This window comes from Triticum urartu, chromosome 5A, assembly GCF_056163025.1.
Source record: "Triticum urartu cultivar PI428250 chromosome 5A, HENAU_Tu73, whole genome shotgun sequence".
NCBI classification, from domain to species: Eukaryota; Viridiplantae; Streptophyta; class Magnoliopsida; order Poales; family Poaceae; genus Triticum; species Triticum urartu.
The window spans coordinates 671,758,918-671,777,489 of NC_141877.1; the positions used below are offsets into that span (position 1 = coordinate 671,758,918).

At 44.4% G+C, this 18,572-nt stretch overlaps 1 protein-coding gene across 1 annotated transcript; it reads right to left on the reverse strand.

The window, feature by feature from the left end:
* Window positions 1–14,318: 14,318 nt before the first annotated feature.
* On the reverse strand, window positions 14,319–16,416 carry LOC125511574 (expansin-B3). Its single transcript, XM_048676984.2, has 3 exons — window positions 15,836–16,416; window positions 15,557–15,747; window positions 14,319–15,032 (listed from the first exon to the last, which is right to left on the reverse strand). The coding sequence occupies exons 1-3, from the start codon at window positions 16,310–16,312 to the stop codon at window positions 14,675–14,677; spliced, it is 1,026 nt and encodes a 341-aa protein (XP_048532941.1). The 5' UTR covers window positions 16,313–16,416; the 3' UTR covers window positions 14,319–14,674.
* Between the last annotated feature and the right edge of the window lie 2,156 nt (window positions 16,417–18,572).

Genomic DNA, 18,572 nt, shown 5'->3' on the forward strand with positions numbered 1-18,572 from the left:
GCGAGCACGAGGTGCTTTGTAGCATGGGGCAGCCAGTGCAGGAATTTGCAGTGCGGGAATATTCAGTGCACCTGGGAGCACAAGCCGCCGGATTGTGTCCGTCAGCGCAGTCATCGCAGCCCGACGCCGTCGCCTGCTGGCTCAAGCTGAGGCCGACCAGCACAAGGACGCACACGACGGCGAGCATCTTCAGAGGGGAAGGTGAAGCCATTGATTCTTGGGAAAGAGCAGAGGATGGTTGCAAATCAGGACGAATAGGTGGGCAGGCGAACCTGGCCGTTGCTCGGTTATTTATAGCCGAGTGAAAGAGTAGTATATGGAGTTCTGGACGAGATCTACTACTAGTAGCGTGTGAGATGTGACTCGAAAATGCTAAATGGAGGTCAGGCTCCATACAGCTCTTTATTTTGAATAATTTGAAAAGTCCTATTTTGAAGTTTCAGAAAAAATCTAAAAACAATCATATGCATTCATACGGATGTGTAATACATGTGTGAAATTTGAAGATGATATATATTATGGTGACAGATACACAAAAAAGACAAAATCGTGATTTTGAAATGGTGAATAGTACATGCACTGTTCACTATGGAAAATGCATGAACTTGTCTTTTTTGTGTAGGTCTCACCATAATGTATTTCATCGTCAAACTTTACACACATGTAAAACACATCCGTATGAATGTGTATGATTGTTTCCAGAATTTTTCGAAACTTAAAAAATAAGATTTTTGAAATTTTCAAAAAATGAGCTCCATGGAGCTCGTCCTCCTAATGAGATCATATGTAACTGGAGTATACTCGAATCGATGCGTGTGTACTACCAAAGTAGACCAAATTAAATAAAGCGGAGTTACTCCAACAAGTTGATTCCCCATCATATTCGAGATCAGAACGATTACCCAGCATATTTTGAGATCAGAACGATGTATTGATAAAAGTACTATAGATTAAAAACCGAATCATGTCAGTCGGCATCTGGCTGCTGCAGGGGGTGATCGGTTGACCCAAAGGTTGCAACTTGCAAACAACTATAGATGCATAAAGCTAATACGGACAGTTGACTTGCAAAATGTATACAAGTACGTGCTAGCATTTAAGGATTCTGATATTTCGCCTATAAATAACACGTACCTGTCGGTGCATGATTCCGGTGGTAGTCTCAATGGGGTGTAGCGCCTGTAGCCAAAGTGTCCTTCTCAGCTCGAGCTCATGTGAGCTCGGTATGAACAGTAAAATCTGAACATTTTGAAACAAATTAAAAAAATCTGATTTTTTCGCGATAAACTTTGACAGTTATTTCTCACGATTGCAAAAATTCATCATCGAATGACATTTGTGGAAGTCGTGGCAAAAAAATTAATAATCACCAAAATGCTTTTGAAACTAACCTTTTGGAGCTTCATTTTTTTGCCACGACTTCCATGATGTAATTTCGTGATCAATTTTTGCAACCACTTAGGACATTTAACAGTGTTTGACACAAAAATTATTCAATTGTTTAAATTTGTTTTCAATTCATCTTGGATTTTACATTTCACCCGAGCTCATTTGAGCAGAGCTCGAGCTGAGAAACATCACATCCCGCCTGTAGCCTCTAATGCTGATGACCAAGTTAACAGAGACATGAATTTTGCACTGCCTAATTGCCTTGCTGCTTTCTCTCTTTCTTGTTTATTTATTTGGGAAGGAAAGCACGTTTGCCGAGATACATGCCCTATCTACTGGATCGCGACATCCCACGAGCAAGTGCACACAACTACGAGATCCTACAATGTCGCCACAAGCACACGGAACACATCGGGTCTATCAAAATAGCTAAGATTATTTCCACAGCCCATAGCTGGAAGTCTATATGAGAAGTAAATGAGACTTGCACCTAAGAGCTAGGTTATTTCCACAACCCATAGCCAGAAGTCTATATGAGGTCATGCACTTACAGTAGAGGTGATACTCTTGCTTGGACTGGATGGATGGTGTATATGCTCCGTATGAGGGAGATCAACCGTCGTCAATCTCCTCGATGGATCTGCACCTGATCTCCTTCGCCACGTTGTCGAGGATTTGCCATCCTTCAACACCATCGAGCCCCTTGGCTGCCAAGTCAGATCACATCGACCACGACCACAAGAAGGGCACCCATTATGACTACTCTTTGAAAAGGAAGGAACCCATCGGTGATAGGGAGGGCACCCATCATCTGTTATCTTCCAAGGGGAAGGAGCCCATATGCGACAACAGGGAGGGAACCCATGATTTTTTTTATCCATGACTTTTGTGAATGTTTGACTATTATTTTTCTTTTTTTTCATTGCTAGTTTTATTGGTTTTGTCTTCTTTTGTCTCTTCATTTTCTTCTTCTTTTTTCCTTTTCAAATTTAAATTTTTAGAAACTTATAAATGTTTTGAAAAATCAGGATTTTTTAATTTATGAAAAATTTTATAATTTATATTTTCAAATTACTGATCTTCTTTTAAAATTGATGAACAAATTTAAAATTCATGAGCATTTTACATATGTAAAGATTTTTTAACCCTTTAAAGTTTTTCCAAAATAATGGAAAAAATTCAGGTTTCACGAAAGAATTAGCTGGTATTAAAAACTAAAAAAATGTAAACATTTTTATTAAACGGTGAACATTTTCGAACGTTCTCAATTTTTTTTAAATTCAAAATTTCTTATAAAAAAATCATCCTTTTCTAAAAAATTATAACATTTTCATAAAAATGTCAAAAATATATTAAAAGGGGAGCAATTTTTAAAACTATAGTGCTTTTAAATTTGCGTTTATTAAAATCGTGAAACCTATTTTGGAAAAAATAGAATTTTCTAGATTTTGTGATTTTTTTAAAATGTGAAATTTTTTAAAAGAAAAATATAAAAACAAAAAATTAACAGGAAAGAAACAACATTCATATAGAAAACCGGTAAAACCTTTGGAAAATAACCAAAAAATAAAAAAAGATGTAGCCAAACAAGAGCCTTCCAAAAATCGAAGAAACCAACAGGACAATCCTTGTAAAATCAAAATCGGACAATATGCTAGCGATTATTGGGACTGGCCCATATCGCTGGCTCGGACCGCTGGTCGACAAATGGAAATGGCCGCAAAGTCTATATATCGTCTATTGTGAGCTATATAGCGAACTCTCGCCTCTTGCACTCTAGACAGGCTTGCGCCGGACGAGCGCTTTTATATTGGTTTTATCAGGTTTCTTTTTTAGTTACATAGGTTGTACTTGTTCTTGATTCTTTTTGTTTCATCCATGGCTCTATTTTATTTTTTATAGGTTTATTTTTTAGTTATGTTTGTTCTTTTCCTGTTTTACTTTTACTTTTATATTTATTTTAAGGAAATTAGAGAGGTGTTTTCAAATATAGACAGTCTTTTTAATTGTAAAGAGCACATTTTTCAAGAAAAATAACAAAAATAATATGTGTTGGTAAAAATAATTTTAAATACATGGACGTGTTTTAAAAATATATAAAATTTACTTGTATTGCGTGAACACTTTGTTAAGTATATAGATACCTTTTTAGATTGTAGGTTATACTTTAAAAAGTACATCTACATCAATTTTTGCAATAGAAAAAACAATCCACTGTATTATTATGTACTTTTTCTATCTAATATTCTTGAAATAATTTCTACACTTTTTGCGAATTTTCAGTAAAAAGGAAAATAAACTATACTTGTGTTAGTCAGGCGCACTGACTGCAACCCATTAGCCTCCAGAATGGGCGACGCCCCGCGTCATGGCCGCAATGCGCGAGATATAAGACGCGCATGTGTCCTTAGTCCTTTCTCTTTTACAAACATTAACCTTTCTGGCCGGATGGTTTGGAGGATAGTAGTGTCCTCAGTCTACCAGGGTTCAAGTCCTTGACTTGATAATGATGCTCGCATTTTTCTGGATCTATTGCAGACCTTCCGGCGATATGCGTTCAATGTGTAGAGACGTTCGCGTCGACTGCGAAAACGTTAGTGGCGAGTTCATCAATCTCAAGAAGATATGTTGACTCAGTCTCTCAGAAGTGCTAATAGGGATAGGGTATGCGTGTATTCATGTTCATAGGGATGGGTGTATACGCATATGTATGAGTGTGCGCATTTGTACTGCGTTAAAAAAGTAACCTTTTTTTTGCGAGGATTCTGTTTTGTTTTCATTGGAACAATTTTAGAGGTTATTTAGAACATACTCCATGCATGTCTCTAAAATGCAATCCTTTGAAGCATAAAGAAGTTATCAGAAAGAAGACGGCACGTATGCATGCATCAATCTTCCGCGAGGTGCATGCAAGTCCTAGAATCCAAGATGGATGCGTGGACCACGTAGACACCAGTACTGATCGTCGAGCAAGCTAGCGACGACCTTCTGCGCCGATGGTGGGTCTCGTCGGTGGCCGGCCGGCTGACCTTGACCTGCAGGCACACATGACACATACATATATAGCGTCACATGCATGCATGCACGAGCATTCCTACATATATCGCCATGCACGCACAGACAAAGCTAGCTAGGTAGGTATTGCCACTGGCTCGCTGTCCGGTCCCTACATGGCTTGGCCGGTACTCAGCGTGGTCCGATTGCGGCTATGCATGCGTGCTTTGTCCAATATGTCTGCATGAGCTTCCACTTGGAGCACCGTCGGCCACCTCCGTATGTGCATAAGGGCATCTATAACGCCGATCCGCAAATCGGACATCGTATTCCAAAGTACGTGAACATGAATGCAGGAACCAATCATCCAACACTACATGCATACATTTCAAACACTGTTCCAACTAACCCGACGAATTTCATGCAAACTGGATGATATTCATACAAACTGGAGCATACTAATTTATTTCGGATAGTTTTCATTAGGGGTGGAGGGGGGGGGGGGAGCTAAACCTAGACTACAGCAGGATCCATCGCCCAAGTCCTTGTTGTTCCCATCCGACGACTGCGTCCTCCATACGCCATCTCGATAAGCAGCAGTGACAAGACCCGTGAAGTGAAGGTGCAATCTCCGGCGAAAAAGAGTAGAACATGGGAAACGGACTGGCCCACTTGGGACACAAGGCCCACTTGGTCCGGTTGCGGCTATGCATGCGTGCTTTGTCCAATATGTTTGCATGCGCTTCCACTTGGAGCTTTGTCGGTCACATCCACCAGTACATCACTACATAATAATCATGCCACTGCAAGCACCGATTTGTCGATTTAGGCATCACTGGCGGTAGGAGAGGACCAAGTCCGGGTGAGGGAGCAGCGCGGCAGGTCCTAAGGGCATCGAGGATGGCACCTGGTGGCCGGCGGAGGCTAGAGGGGAGGCATCAGAGTAGATGTGGCGCGGGGGTGGGGTGGGTGCAGCCGAGGGAGGAGGGGGCTTTTTTTTGCTCGGGCAGGTGGACGCCGAGAAAAAATAAGAACGTGTGGTGCCAAGGACAGTTTTTTTTTTACTTCAATAATCGGTTTAGGAGATCGGCTAGATGCCAGTTAGAAGAGTAAAACTGAAATTTTGCTCCTCTATAGTTTTTAGGGAATCAGCTAGCTTTTCTGGGGATCGGCTACTTGCCCTTGGCTAGTTCATCTAATTTTCGTTGGAATTCTTCATCTACGTCTGTCGCGCTCGGAGAGGCCACACAGGAGGAGAGGAGAGGAGATTCTCGTCGAGTTGTCAATTAGCTAGCACGCCAGCATGCATGCCTGGACGCCCGAAACTAACTGGATCCCGTGATGCGTGCATCATTCGACTCTGATGGAGCCGTACACACCTAAGCTTAATTTGCCAATGTCACGTACGTCACTCACGGGTGTTTGTTGTTGAGATGCACTTCCGCTTAAATTATTTGTGCATCTTGATTCCATGACATACATCTACGGCTTCATCGATCTCCACCCTGTTACTAGCTGTATGTATCTGTTTGCTAGCTCGCTGGTGAACCTCACCTCAAAACGGACAGAACGATCGATGCCGTCGCCCAGGCGCTAACTACAGTTAAGCACTATGCCAAAAACCCCAGCCGACGCCCTCTTCCGGCCGGCATGCAGCCACTGGATACAAAATGCATAGATACGACAACTAATCTTGCATGCGTGTGAGGACATATAATAGTATGGATGTATAGTTAAACTCACCAACGTACTGTACTTTAATTACTATACTTTTGCTTCCCGAAATGGCACTACAGTGCTCATGCACACATGCTAGCATCAATCATGCCAACAATCATGGCATGAAAGTATTCTGGACTATAAGCAGCTGATGCTGCAATTAGCTCATGATTAACAACAGTGCGGCTAATAATTAGCGTTATCCGGAGCTCTTACTAGATCGCACAATATGGTCAATGATGCAGCTTCAATCAGAAGCGCAAGCAGCTACTCCGTCTGTTCCGAAATATTTGAAGTTTCAGGCTTGTTCTAAGTCAAATTTCTTGAAGTTTGGCAAAGTTGGTAGAAAATATACCAACAACTACAACGCCAAATTAGCTTTATTAATTCATCGTAACATATCACATCTAAGATGACATCATAAATTTCCTTTTTTTTAATCTATCAGCAACTATTTGTTTGTTTCCGTCCGATCGCTAAGTCGCTCGTAGCCAACGTCCAGCCCAACTGTTTATTTGTCACCATCATTAGTCCAGCCCAACTGTTTGTTTCTCACGATACTAATGTCTGCTCAAAGGAAAACAACGATTGTGAAAAGCAACGATCGGTTGTATCACACAAGAAAAAGCACAGAAGTGTGTACGTCCCAAAAAAGCATCTACACAGGCACTAATATATATATATATATATATATATATATATATATATATATAATGTTACTATTCATCATCCAGGGTGCAGAATAAGTTATTCTTCACCCGAGGCAATCTTACGATCATTTCATAATTAAATTACGTTTGCAATTTAAATAGTTACATTCATATTGATTCACTACGTAAAATTTGGCATAAGAAAATAAAAATATAGATCATAAGCCAAGAAAATTTATAGTTTATGTGTATTTTACACTATGTTTTTACGTTTGTAATTTTACATAACGTAAAATATTTTTTACAACGATTATATATTTTCTTACGGTCTCTTTTTACGTCAGAAATAAGACAAAACTTACGGAACGTAAAATTACGGGGCATTGATGGTAAAATAAAGGAGGGGTGAAGAATAACTATTTCTCACCCAGGGTGACGAATAGCGCGACCCTATATATATATTAGTGCCCGATTATTTCAAAACGTGGAAGTGCATGTGGGGTAAAAAGCTTATATTTTCAAGTAGATATTTAATAAAAGTAAATGCATTTATGTAGTATTATGTACTAATTTGAAAAATGTTCACAAAACTTTGCAAGTAAAAAAATTGTTCACGAGCTGAAAAATGTTCGCGATTTAAAAAAAATCAAGAATTTGAAAAAATGTTCACAAAACTAAAAATATTTGTGATTCCAGAAAATTTCATGAGATCAATGTTTTTGTGGATTCAAAAAATGGTCGTGAATTTGGAGCCCAGTTGCGAGTTACAAATGACGACTTGCAATTGAGGTGGACTTATAATTGATGTGGCAAAAAAAACTCCAAAGCCTAGTTGCAAGTCGATGGTGGACTTGCAACTTGGGCAACCAAAAAAAATTCAAGCCCACTTGCAAGTGAAGAGTGGAATTGCGATTAAGTGTGACAAAAAAGGGTGAGCCACATTGCGAGTCCAGGGCAGACTTGCAATTGGGCGTGAATAAAAAAGGCCAGTCCCAATTGCGAACCAAGGATTGGCTTGCAACTGAGGCAGCAACAACTACATTCCTAGTTGCGAGTCTTGGTGGGCTTGAAGTCGAGATGAGAACAAACTACGCGCCCAGTTGCAAGTCGAGGGTGGAGTTGTAACTGGGACGACAAACACACTACACGCTCAGTATGGTTGACATGCAACTCGGGTCACTACAAAAAAGTATGACGCGTCCTAATTTTGAGTCGATGGCTGACTTGCAATTGGGACCCTGCAAACATACATCCCCGTCCTAGTTGTGAGTCGATGATTGACTTGCAACTGGGCCCCTACAAACGTACGCCCCTAGTTGCGAGTCGATGATTGACTTACATCTAGGCCCTTACAAACATACGCCCCCTAGTTGCGAGTTGATGGTTGACATGCAACTGGGGCCACTATAAAAAAGCCCTGTTCAAGAATTCATCCGATTAACCAGTTAACTTGCCGATTAATCCCTACTCATAGGGTCCCCGAGTAGCTGATTACCCAATAAATCATCCGATTAATTGATTAAATGGCCGATTAACTTGACGATTAGCCTATTAATCCCCTACTCACCAGCTGACCGAGCAGCTACCAGTTAACGATTTCCTCAACAATGTAAAAAAGTACAACACGTACTAGTTGCATGTCGATGGTTCACTTGCAACTGGACCCCTGTGAACATACGCTCATCCTAGTTGCGAGTCGATGGTTGACTTGCAACTGGACACCTACAAACATAGGCCCCCCTACTTGCGAGTCAATGGTTGACTTGCAACTGAGCCCCTACTAACATACGTCCCCCTAGTGGCGAGTCGATGGTTGACATGCAACCGGGGAGACTACAAAAAAGTACGACGTGTCCCAGTTGCGAGTCGATGGTTGACTTGCGATTGAGCCCCATAAACATACGCCCCCCTAGTTGCAACTCGATGGTTGACATGCAACTCAGATCACTACAAAAAAGTATGACGCGTCCTAGTTGTGAGTCAGATGGTTGACTTGCAACTGGGCCCCTACAAACATACACCCCCTAATTGTGAGTTAATGGTTGACATGCAACTGGGGCCACTACAAAAATTATGAGGCGCCCTAGTTTGGAGTCGATGTTTGACTTGCAATTGGGCCCCTATAAACATACATCCCCCGCCTAGTTGCGAGTCGATGATTGACTTGCAGTCGGGCCCCTACAAACATACGCCCCCTAGTTGCGATTCGATGATTGACTTGCAACTAGGCCCTTATAAACATACACCCCCTAGTTGTGTGTTGATGGTTGACATGCAACTGGGGCCACCAAAAAAGTACGACTCATACTAGTTGCATGTCGATGGTTCACTTGCAACTGGACCCCTACGAACATATGCTCACCCTAGTTGCAAGTGGATGGTTGATTTGCAACTGGGCACCTACAAACATAGGCCCTCCTACTTGTGAGTCGATGGATGACTTGCAACCGAGCCCCTACCAACATATGTCGCCCTAGTTGCGAGACGATGGTTGGCATGCAACTCGGAAAACTACAAAAATAGTATGACGTGTCCTAGTTGCGAGTCGATGGTTGACTTGCAACTGAGCCCCTACAAACATACATACCCCTTAGTTATGAGTCGATGATTGACATGCAACTGGGGCCACTACAAAAAAGTACGACACGTCCTAGTTGCGAGTCGATGGTTAACTTGCAAATTAGCCCCTACAACACATGCCCTCCCCTAGTTTGAGTCGATGACTGACATGCAACTAAGGCTACTACAAAAGTATGATGTGTCCTAGTTATGAGTCAATTGTTGACTTGCAATCAGGCACCTACAAACATAGCCCCCCTAGTAGCGATTTGATAGCTAACATGCAACTGGGGCCACTACAAAAAAGTACGACGCGTCCTAGTTGTGTGTTGATAGTAGATATGCAAACGGGCCCCTACAAACATATATCTCCCCTAGTTGCGAGTCGATGGTTGACATGCAATTGGGCAACTACGAAAAAGTATGACGCGTCCTAGTCGTTGGTTGACTTGCAACCGGGCCCCTACAAACATACGCCCCCTAGTTGTGAGTCGATGGTTGATTTCCAACTAGGGCCCTACAAACATACGTTCCCTAGTTGCGATTCGATGGAAGGCTCTCAACTGCCCCTCCTCCCTACCAACATACATCCCACCTAGTTGCGAGTTAATGGTTGACTTACAACTGGGGCAATTACAAAAAAACGATTTTCGAGATGGCTACATGCAAATGAGGCGACTACAAAAACTACAAATAGCTCTATTCTGGAGTTGAGGGGTTTACATACAAACTAAAATAGGGAAAATTTTATTTCTGTGAAAAAACAACTAGGCAAACACTTGCATATGCAGTATACAAAAAATTTAACATGGAAAAAGAGTGCATAAAAAAATAGGGGAAAACAAAAAAAAACGTGCCCTGCCATCTCTGAGCCACAGACCGCCAGATCAGGCCGTCTCCTTCGGATTCGAAACAAAACGGTAGAAATGGAATAACAAGGGATGACAACTCGAGGGACGCTGTCGTATCAATGTAATATACTCTCTGCTAGACCCGTCGTATTCGAAAAATAGCCCAACACAAACAAAGGCAACGCCGGCCCAACAAAAAAGGAAAAAAAGGGGAAAAAAACAGTCCCGCTCCACTCTAGGCCTCCCGGTCTAGACTCTACAACGCGGCGCGGATCGATTACGGGCGATCACTCGAGCGCGAAAAATAAAGACACAATAGATCGGACGGATGGACATCTAGATGTGAGATCACTGAATTTTATCCAGTTTTGTTTTAGCAATCCCGCTCAAAAAAGAAAAGAAAAAACACAAAGACGGAAATAACCGAAAAACAGATGGACAAGGATGCGCAGATCACTCGTGCTGGGACAAACAACAACACGTGAGCCTTGCTAAAAAAATATGAATCTTGAAAAATGCATATAAATATATATATATATATAGAGAGAGAAAAAAATGAACATCGCAGTCTAAAAACAAAAGGGAAAAGCCAAGACTAAAACACACAATCACAAGAGAGGGCAAAAAAAAACACGATGCCAAAGAGCAGCAGGCCACCAGGGGCAACAACGGCGCTGTGAATAGGAGCAGGCCGCCAGCAGTATAGAGCAGCACACGCTCAGCCAACACAAGAACAAAGCCACGACCGTGCAAAGACAACAGATGGCAAGAAAAAAAACAAGTGCAGTACAAATCTTAGAGCCTTCAGATCATGTGGTGGAGAGGTTAGATGTGACATAGTTAATTTTCATCTAGATGTGAGTTAGCCAATCCGTTTCTATAATAGACTTTGACTTAAGAGAAATATAAAATTTGAAATATTTGAAAACGGAAGGAGTAGTTTATATAGTATCGATAAAAATAACCAAGTTGTAGTATAATAATCCTCGGCGTGCACTCGCGGCCCATGTACATCAGCGCATGGCTTGAGGAATGTCACGGAAGCACTTTCTCTTGCTCCTTCGGGAAAAAGTTGTGTGGTGCATGGCAGTGCCCTCTGAGCTAGGATGGACGACAGATATTTTTAAAGGTGACTTGTGTAGCAGTATACGGCTGCTAGTGGGGTACGTAGTGCAGGATATATATTTGTTGAAACAGATGTAGTGCAAGATAAGAAAAAGGTGATCGAAAGGATGTATACATTACATGCACCGTGCATAAAGATTATGAGCTGGTAAGTATATATGACTGCCAGTGGGGTAGTACAACTCTGCAAGATAGGGAAAAGGTTGTGGGAAGGATGCACGCATGTACCTTCATGCATGGTGCGGCACCATTCCAGACGGAGAAAGAGACGCATGCATTCGTGATAGGAATGTACACCCAAACTTTAGCCGCGATCACAAGATAACTGCACACCTCCGGCAATGTTTGTGACCCGTCAATCTGAAAAGGCATGCGGTGCGTCCCAAACTACTCTAGTGCGCAATCCAGCTCGATCCTCAAGTAGCAGCAGCTTAGCCGCCGGTTATGGACGTCTCTAAGTTGACCAAGAAATAATCATTTGTGTATATGGGTAGGATGGTTAGGAGAGTGGTCGCACTCTTGGCCTACCACGAATTACACCCTAGGTTAGATGCCATGTGTCTGTTACATTTATGCAGATCATTCTATTAATTGGTGGTACGTTTCCATCGATAGCGATGTCTCTATGGTCAATCTGTCAAGTTTGAAGCTTCAAACTACGATTTTCAGTAGGTGCGTTGTCACTGTGTGCGCGTGGTGGTTTATGTCGACTCTCACGTCTGTCTACATATATACTCGATGTTTTTAAAAAGAGCTATGAAAGTCGCTATCCCATGGATTCTTTATCTAGCGATTGACTGTGTTCTGTTGTGTGATTAGACGCGGAGGAATTTTTAGATGCTCCGGAATTAACATGGGCCATTGATTTTTGGTGATCCGGTGGTACTCTTACCTCCAGGCAAGTAAGAGGTTATCACTGATCTTATAGGGTTAGTATGGACTTTTCCATTTGTTTAAATTAGGAAGCCAATAAAATTGATGTTCAGAAAGAAGAAAATAATAATGTCATCAGTGCAGGGTTGTAAACCATGAAATATAAGAGTATGTGAATTCATATTTGATCCCTTTTTTCATTTATCGGCCATGGCATTGAGCTGCGTGTAAATATTTGTTACACACATATGTGTCATCAAAGCAAGGTGGTAAACAATATTAGTTATTTTGTTCTTTGTAAATTTTGCAGAACCCTGCGAAGACAAAGCATTAAAATTCAAAAAAGTTCTAATGCACACTATGGATATGTGTGCTGTTTTGCTGAACTTTCGTGCATTACCAGCGACTACAATCTTATTTGTTCAAATTTGAGGTGACATAACCTACTATGTGCAAGTAAAACTAGTGAACCGATACAAATAATTTTCACAACGAGTCATGCAAAAGTGTGCATCTACAATCATTGGAGAAAACAACTTTGTGGTAAAAGAAAATAAAAACAAAATAAATATGGAAAAATCATTTGTGGATAGAAGATATGTCTAGTATATATTAAAGTATTTTGCAAAAAAATTGGTACATACCAAAGAAATAAGTAAGTCCGTTCAAGACATTTTTTTACTAATACTCACCATAGTCATAATGTAATATGTCCAAGTTTGCCCATGATCAATGGACAGAGTCCTCTTATCTTTTGGGGTGGTAAGTTGAAGCTTGTTAAAAGTTAGAAGTGCTCTTACACAACGATGGAAGAATATTCCCTTTAATAAGCACACTGACAGGTAAGATAATGTTCTCAGGTAGTAAGCTTAGTCTGCTTGATTATCTCTTATTATTTTTATTTTTATTTAAAAAGAATTTAAAGTTCCCCTTTTCTTTTCCTTCATCCATACCCCTATGTGCATTCCCACCCTCCTTCTTCCCCATTATGATTTTTTTCCTACGCCATCTCTGTTTTTTTCCTACCGGTTTTTTCCAAAAACCGCCTAAAGTGCTCCAAGTATTATTGACTTACCAAGTATTCTCTACTACATAAGAAGAATGTAAGGCTCCCGCTTCTTCATTTTTCCTACCCCTACATACGCCCTTCCCCTCGCTCCTCACCGTTTTGATTTCCCCCCTTACATCTATTGTTTTTCCGAAAACCACCTCAACGGGTCCATGTCTTGTTCAATTACCAAATAAAATCAGATTTTCTTTGATAAGCCAATAAATGATTACCAAATAAAAAAACCATTTTGGTACACAATCACATTAATAATAAAACGTTAGGTAAATCCCAGTGCTCTCACAAAAAAACCACTAGAATTTTTATGCACCAACCTACAAGAATATTTGTGCCCCCAATATAACTCACGGAAACCTATGTAGTTGTAATAAGAAGGATGTGAACTTTCCATTTTGGTGGCATTGGTGGTGGTCAATTATTTGTAAGCTGGTTACCCAACATAAATTCTTGCATCGAGTAATGGTTTTTTCTTCTTCTAAAATGATACTGTTAAAAAGGAACTGTCTAAAAAGCAGGGCAGAGAAGCCGGTTTTCTAGAAACACAAGCAAAGGGATGACAGGGTTGATTAGCTTCCACGTAGTGGTACTGTAGAATGGTTGAGACAGTTGAGTGTTGGGAGGTAGTATAAAAAGGCCAAACGCCCGTGAAGATATGGCATGTATTGGCGTCGCAAAGAGGCAAAACCAAGATGCCTCCATCCAACGGAGCACACCAACGCTAAAGACCAAAGCGCAGCAGCTAGCAGGCACGGGCGGCCGCAATCCTTTTGTTCCATCTGAACCGTGAAACAATCAATCAAGCATGGCCAGCTCGCAGCTTAGCTTGCATGCATCTCGAGCGAGCTCAGTCTCCATCTCCCGGTCCCAGCCAGGAAGGACATCCAAAGTTCAAGTAATTTATTGACGTATTGATTTACCAGCAAGCCATGTATAGACAGCATCAGTTCTTTACTGAAAGGGACATCAAAGGCATCAATCTACCCGCTCTCTATATGTAGTTTATCCAAGAGAATGAAGGGAAGAGTCTTTTTGGATTTGATCACAGGCCGTACGTGTAGGAACAAGGATGACAGATGCACAGGAGATCAATGTAGAAAAGCTAAATATTGCCACAGATATATAGAGCGGTGCCGGTGGATGGACAATTGGAGTAGGTGCCAACATTAAGTGATACATGCATGTACTATAAGGCTAAGCACAGACTGAGGTACACGATGGACAACGACACTAGGCACCGGACGTCACAGGCGACGTCTCACCCTGTTACATAAGGCACTACTAATTAAAATCAACCGACTCGCAGATCGAGCGGCCATCCATTAGCTACATATATATATAATATATGTAGTGCGCACCCACGACGCCACGGGTGCACGTACGATGCAGCATCGCATATATATATATTTTTCAATGTATATATATATTGTGGATCAATATTTGATGGGCTAGTCGAACTGGATGATGGAGCTGTAGATCTCGTTGGGCTCCCAGTCGGCGGGGATGACCTGGTCGGCGACGAGCGTCTTGCCGGACTCGTTGGTGATGCGCAGCGAGAAGGGGCCCTGCATGGGGCGCCGCGTGTCCATCCGCCAGATGGACCCCCACGACTCGGTCATCGGCACCCACTCCCCCGTCGGCGCCATCCCGCCTTCTCCGGCGACGTCCGGCCGCGACTGCATGATGTCCACCTGGTCCACGTCGCCGTCTCCGTTCTCGTACTCCACCAGGATCGCCAGGTAGTACGGGTTCGACCCGTGCTGTACGTGGAACGTCACCGTCAGCCCTGGGTACTGGCACGGCACCCTGCACATACAGCAATGTCGCTCGACCGTGTCAGTGGGTGTCATTCACAAACACAATCTAGCTCGATTCATGCGATCTCCTATGTGTGGCGATGCAGTGCTATGTTATTTAGTGTCACGAGATCGATGTACCGTGATACTAGCTAGCGACCAAGAACACCAAAAGCTACCCCGCATAAATGCCGACGCTGATGCCACGGCTTGTTGTTTCCTATCATTCGAGGAGGACAATGACACGTCGTGCTGGTTAGAATCTTTCCGGGTCCCATGCATGCATATCCTTGTCGTCGTTGTTAAAAAGTTGGCGGTGACGACAAGGCAAAAAATGGGCGTGTTGGCGGTTACCTTGCCCCATCTAGCTAGCTACCACCTTCCGTTTGCTTTTGTACAGAAGCGGCCGGGCCGGCGGTTGGGAAAGGAAAGGAAAGCAACGGACGGTGGACACGAGCGGCACCGGTCGTGGATGGTCGGTAGTGGAGGTTAAGCCGTCGAGATAAGATAAGATGATGGCGACTCGCAATGTACCTCCTGAACTGCATGTCGATGATGCCGGCGTGGCGGAGCTCGTCGTTGCGGCCGTCCTTGGCCATGGCGCCGAAGGCGGTGCCGCTGAGGTCGAAGTGGAAGCGGGACACCGGGTAGTAGTTCATGTCCGTGATGATCACCGTCTCAGGCACGCCCGAGCACGCCGGGTGGCCCGCCGACACGCACCGTATCTGCAGTACAATTGAAATGTATTACTAATTAGTAACGTGTGGCTAGTAGTAAATGGATGTAATTCCAAAGAGAGAATTTCGTTCCAACCAGGTAGCATGAGCCGCATCCCTTGCCGTCCTTGAAGAGCGGCTCGTTGCCGCAGGAGGTCATGGCGGAGAAGGGCGGCAGGTTGACGTTCTTGAACCCGCAGGCGCCGCCGTTGTCGTCGGGCCCGGCGCCCTTGGGCGCGCCGTACCAGGTGGCCCTGGCGTCGAGCCAGCCGCCGGCGTCGACATTGGTGCTGTTGGAGCTGGAATTGGCCGCGGGAGGGGACGGGGTGGCCGCAGGAGGAGGCGGGATGGCAGCCGGGGGAGGAGGGGATCCGTAGCCGTAGGACGGTGGACCGATGGCCGGCGGGGAAGAAGGAGGCGGCGCCCCGTGGGCGTGCGGGGGCGCGTGGTGGGAGTGGGACTTCTTACCGCCGCTGTTGCTGCTGCGCTTGGCGCAGCAGCCGTGGCCGTGCGCGGCGAGGATGCAGAGCAGCAGGGCCGCCGCGACGGCGACAGAGGAGGAGGAGGAGACCATCGCTAGCAAGTTACTCCAGTAGGAGATGATTGAATTGGATGCTCTGTTCTGCCGGTCGGCGCTGGGCACGGGCCGTATTTATAGCCGGGTGGGGCGGCAAGTGAAGCGCGCCCGCGGAGATGGATGGGTTATGGGTGGATTGGCTGCGGAATTGCATGCAGATGGTGGTGGTGGTGGATGCATGAGCATGAGCGTGACTGCCGGCCGATTGGGTTCACATGCGGGTGGAGGGACTCGCGGCACCGGCCCGGCCCGGGGGGTCACGAGCGCTCCTCACTATGCCTCCTCTCATACAGTGTAGTATTGCAAAACGTACGCTACACTATAACTAAATAACTATGGTTGGTACCACACGCGCGCTCCGGCGAGGAGATGATCGTCGTTCTTTTCTTCAATGGCTGTTGTAGCAATGCCGAAGGAAGATGACGAGTGTTGGCATCAAACATAGAAATGTTTTGCTATCTTTTTAATTTTGTCATGTTGATCCTTACTTAACTTGTATTTTGATCTTTAGATATGGATGAGACATGTTTTACCATGCAAAAGAGACTACCACGCGCGTGTATATTCATGTAGACGTATGTACGTGTCAGTCACGTATTATATGATGGGGACGCTGTCACACCAACAACCGGCCGTAGCATTCAATCCATGCAGACAGACACACCGTACGCTGTGTCGGTCTCGTATCCAGCTTGGTCACTGCTTATTTCTTGCATGTGCATATTCCGCTACTTAGTTAGAGTATCTACGGTCGGATGTGTTAAATTTGGCCCCTCAAACATCTACACGCCCACGTGTGTCTGTGGGTAGTGACTGGGCACGTCTAAAATTTTATTTGTTATATCCGGATATTTTATACTAAAATTTTAAATTAATACAAAGACATGCAAACAAAATAACCTACATACTACATCGATCACGTAGCTACTTGTCTTCGGAGATGTCGACGATCTCCGTGCGCGGCTCCGGCAGAATTGGCGGCAACTGCAACTTTGACTCCTCCGGCGCCTCCGGCTGCTCCGCTCCGGCCTCCTCCGCCTCTATCTCCGTGTCGAGTTCGGCGAAGAGCGCGCCAGACTCCGCCTGCTCCCACCGAAGAAACGCCCGGTTGGCATCCACATAGGCCTCATCCTACATGGGCTCCAAGATGGCTTGCTGCTCCGCCATCTTGTCAGACTGGGCAATGGCGAACTCCGCCTTCGCCTGCTCTATGTTGAAACCCAGCAGTAGCTGCTCCGGCTCCTCCACCTTCATGGGTGCCAGCTCCTCCTCCTCCAGCTCCGGCGAGTCCGGAGGCAGCCCGGCAGCGATGTGGGCGACTTGTCTCGCCTGGTTCTCCTGCTGGATCTCGGTGCGGCGCTCCGGCGTGAGCATTGCGTAGTAGGTGATCTTACTCCGGACCATGGCGGAGTGCCGGAGCATGGGCAGAGTGCCGGAGCGGGAGATGGAGGAGGTGGATGGGCTCAGACTGGTTGTGCGGAGAGGGGGGAGGTGCATGGACTAGGGCTGTGGGACTCCGGTCGGGTTAAATAGGCGGATTTGCTCTCGGGCGGCGAGCCGGAGCGGCGCCACGCAATGTTCACACTGAGGAGGCGTCCGTCGGACTGCCAGGTTTTCGGGCGAGTCCGCATGGAACCCCTTCGTCAGTCCTACGTGGCAGGCATGTCCGGAAGCGTCCGGGCGCCCCATATCCGCCCTATATTTAGACTAAGTATGAAGAGTGCTAGTCAGTCCAGACATTTAAGGCCCGTTTGAGTCATAAAAATGTGACCGGTCAGTTACTAGACGGCCCACTTAGACGTATGAGACGGGTTTAGGACGTTCGGCTATAGATGCTCTTAGCTGCAGGTATCGCCGGCCTTTCTTACGCTGCATGCTACCTACACGCCGTGAAGCAAGTAACATGGCGGTCCGCGGTTGTCTTTCTCCACCTGCATGCCTTTGTTTTCCTGTCAACTCTTCCGTCGAAATAGGTTTTGTTCTTGCTTGATGAATAAAACTAACATTTATATTTTATTTGTTTGTAAAGAAGGATAAGCCCCAACCTCTGCACTAGAGTGATGCATGCAACTATTTTATTAAGCATAAGTACGTTCAACAACGTATAAGTTCTAACATCAGCTCACAAACAGAGCCCAACGAAAAGATAAAAATGATGCCACATCCGGCGAAAAAACAATAGGCTACAATGACTAAACACCTAGCCCATTAATTGCTCGTCATCCAAATCGATAAAAGATAACCCATGCTGTCGTCT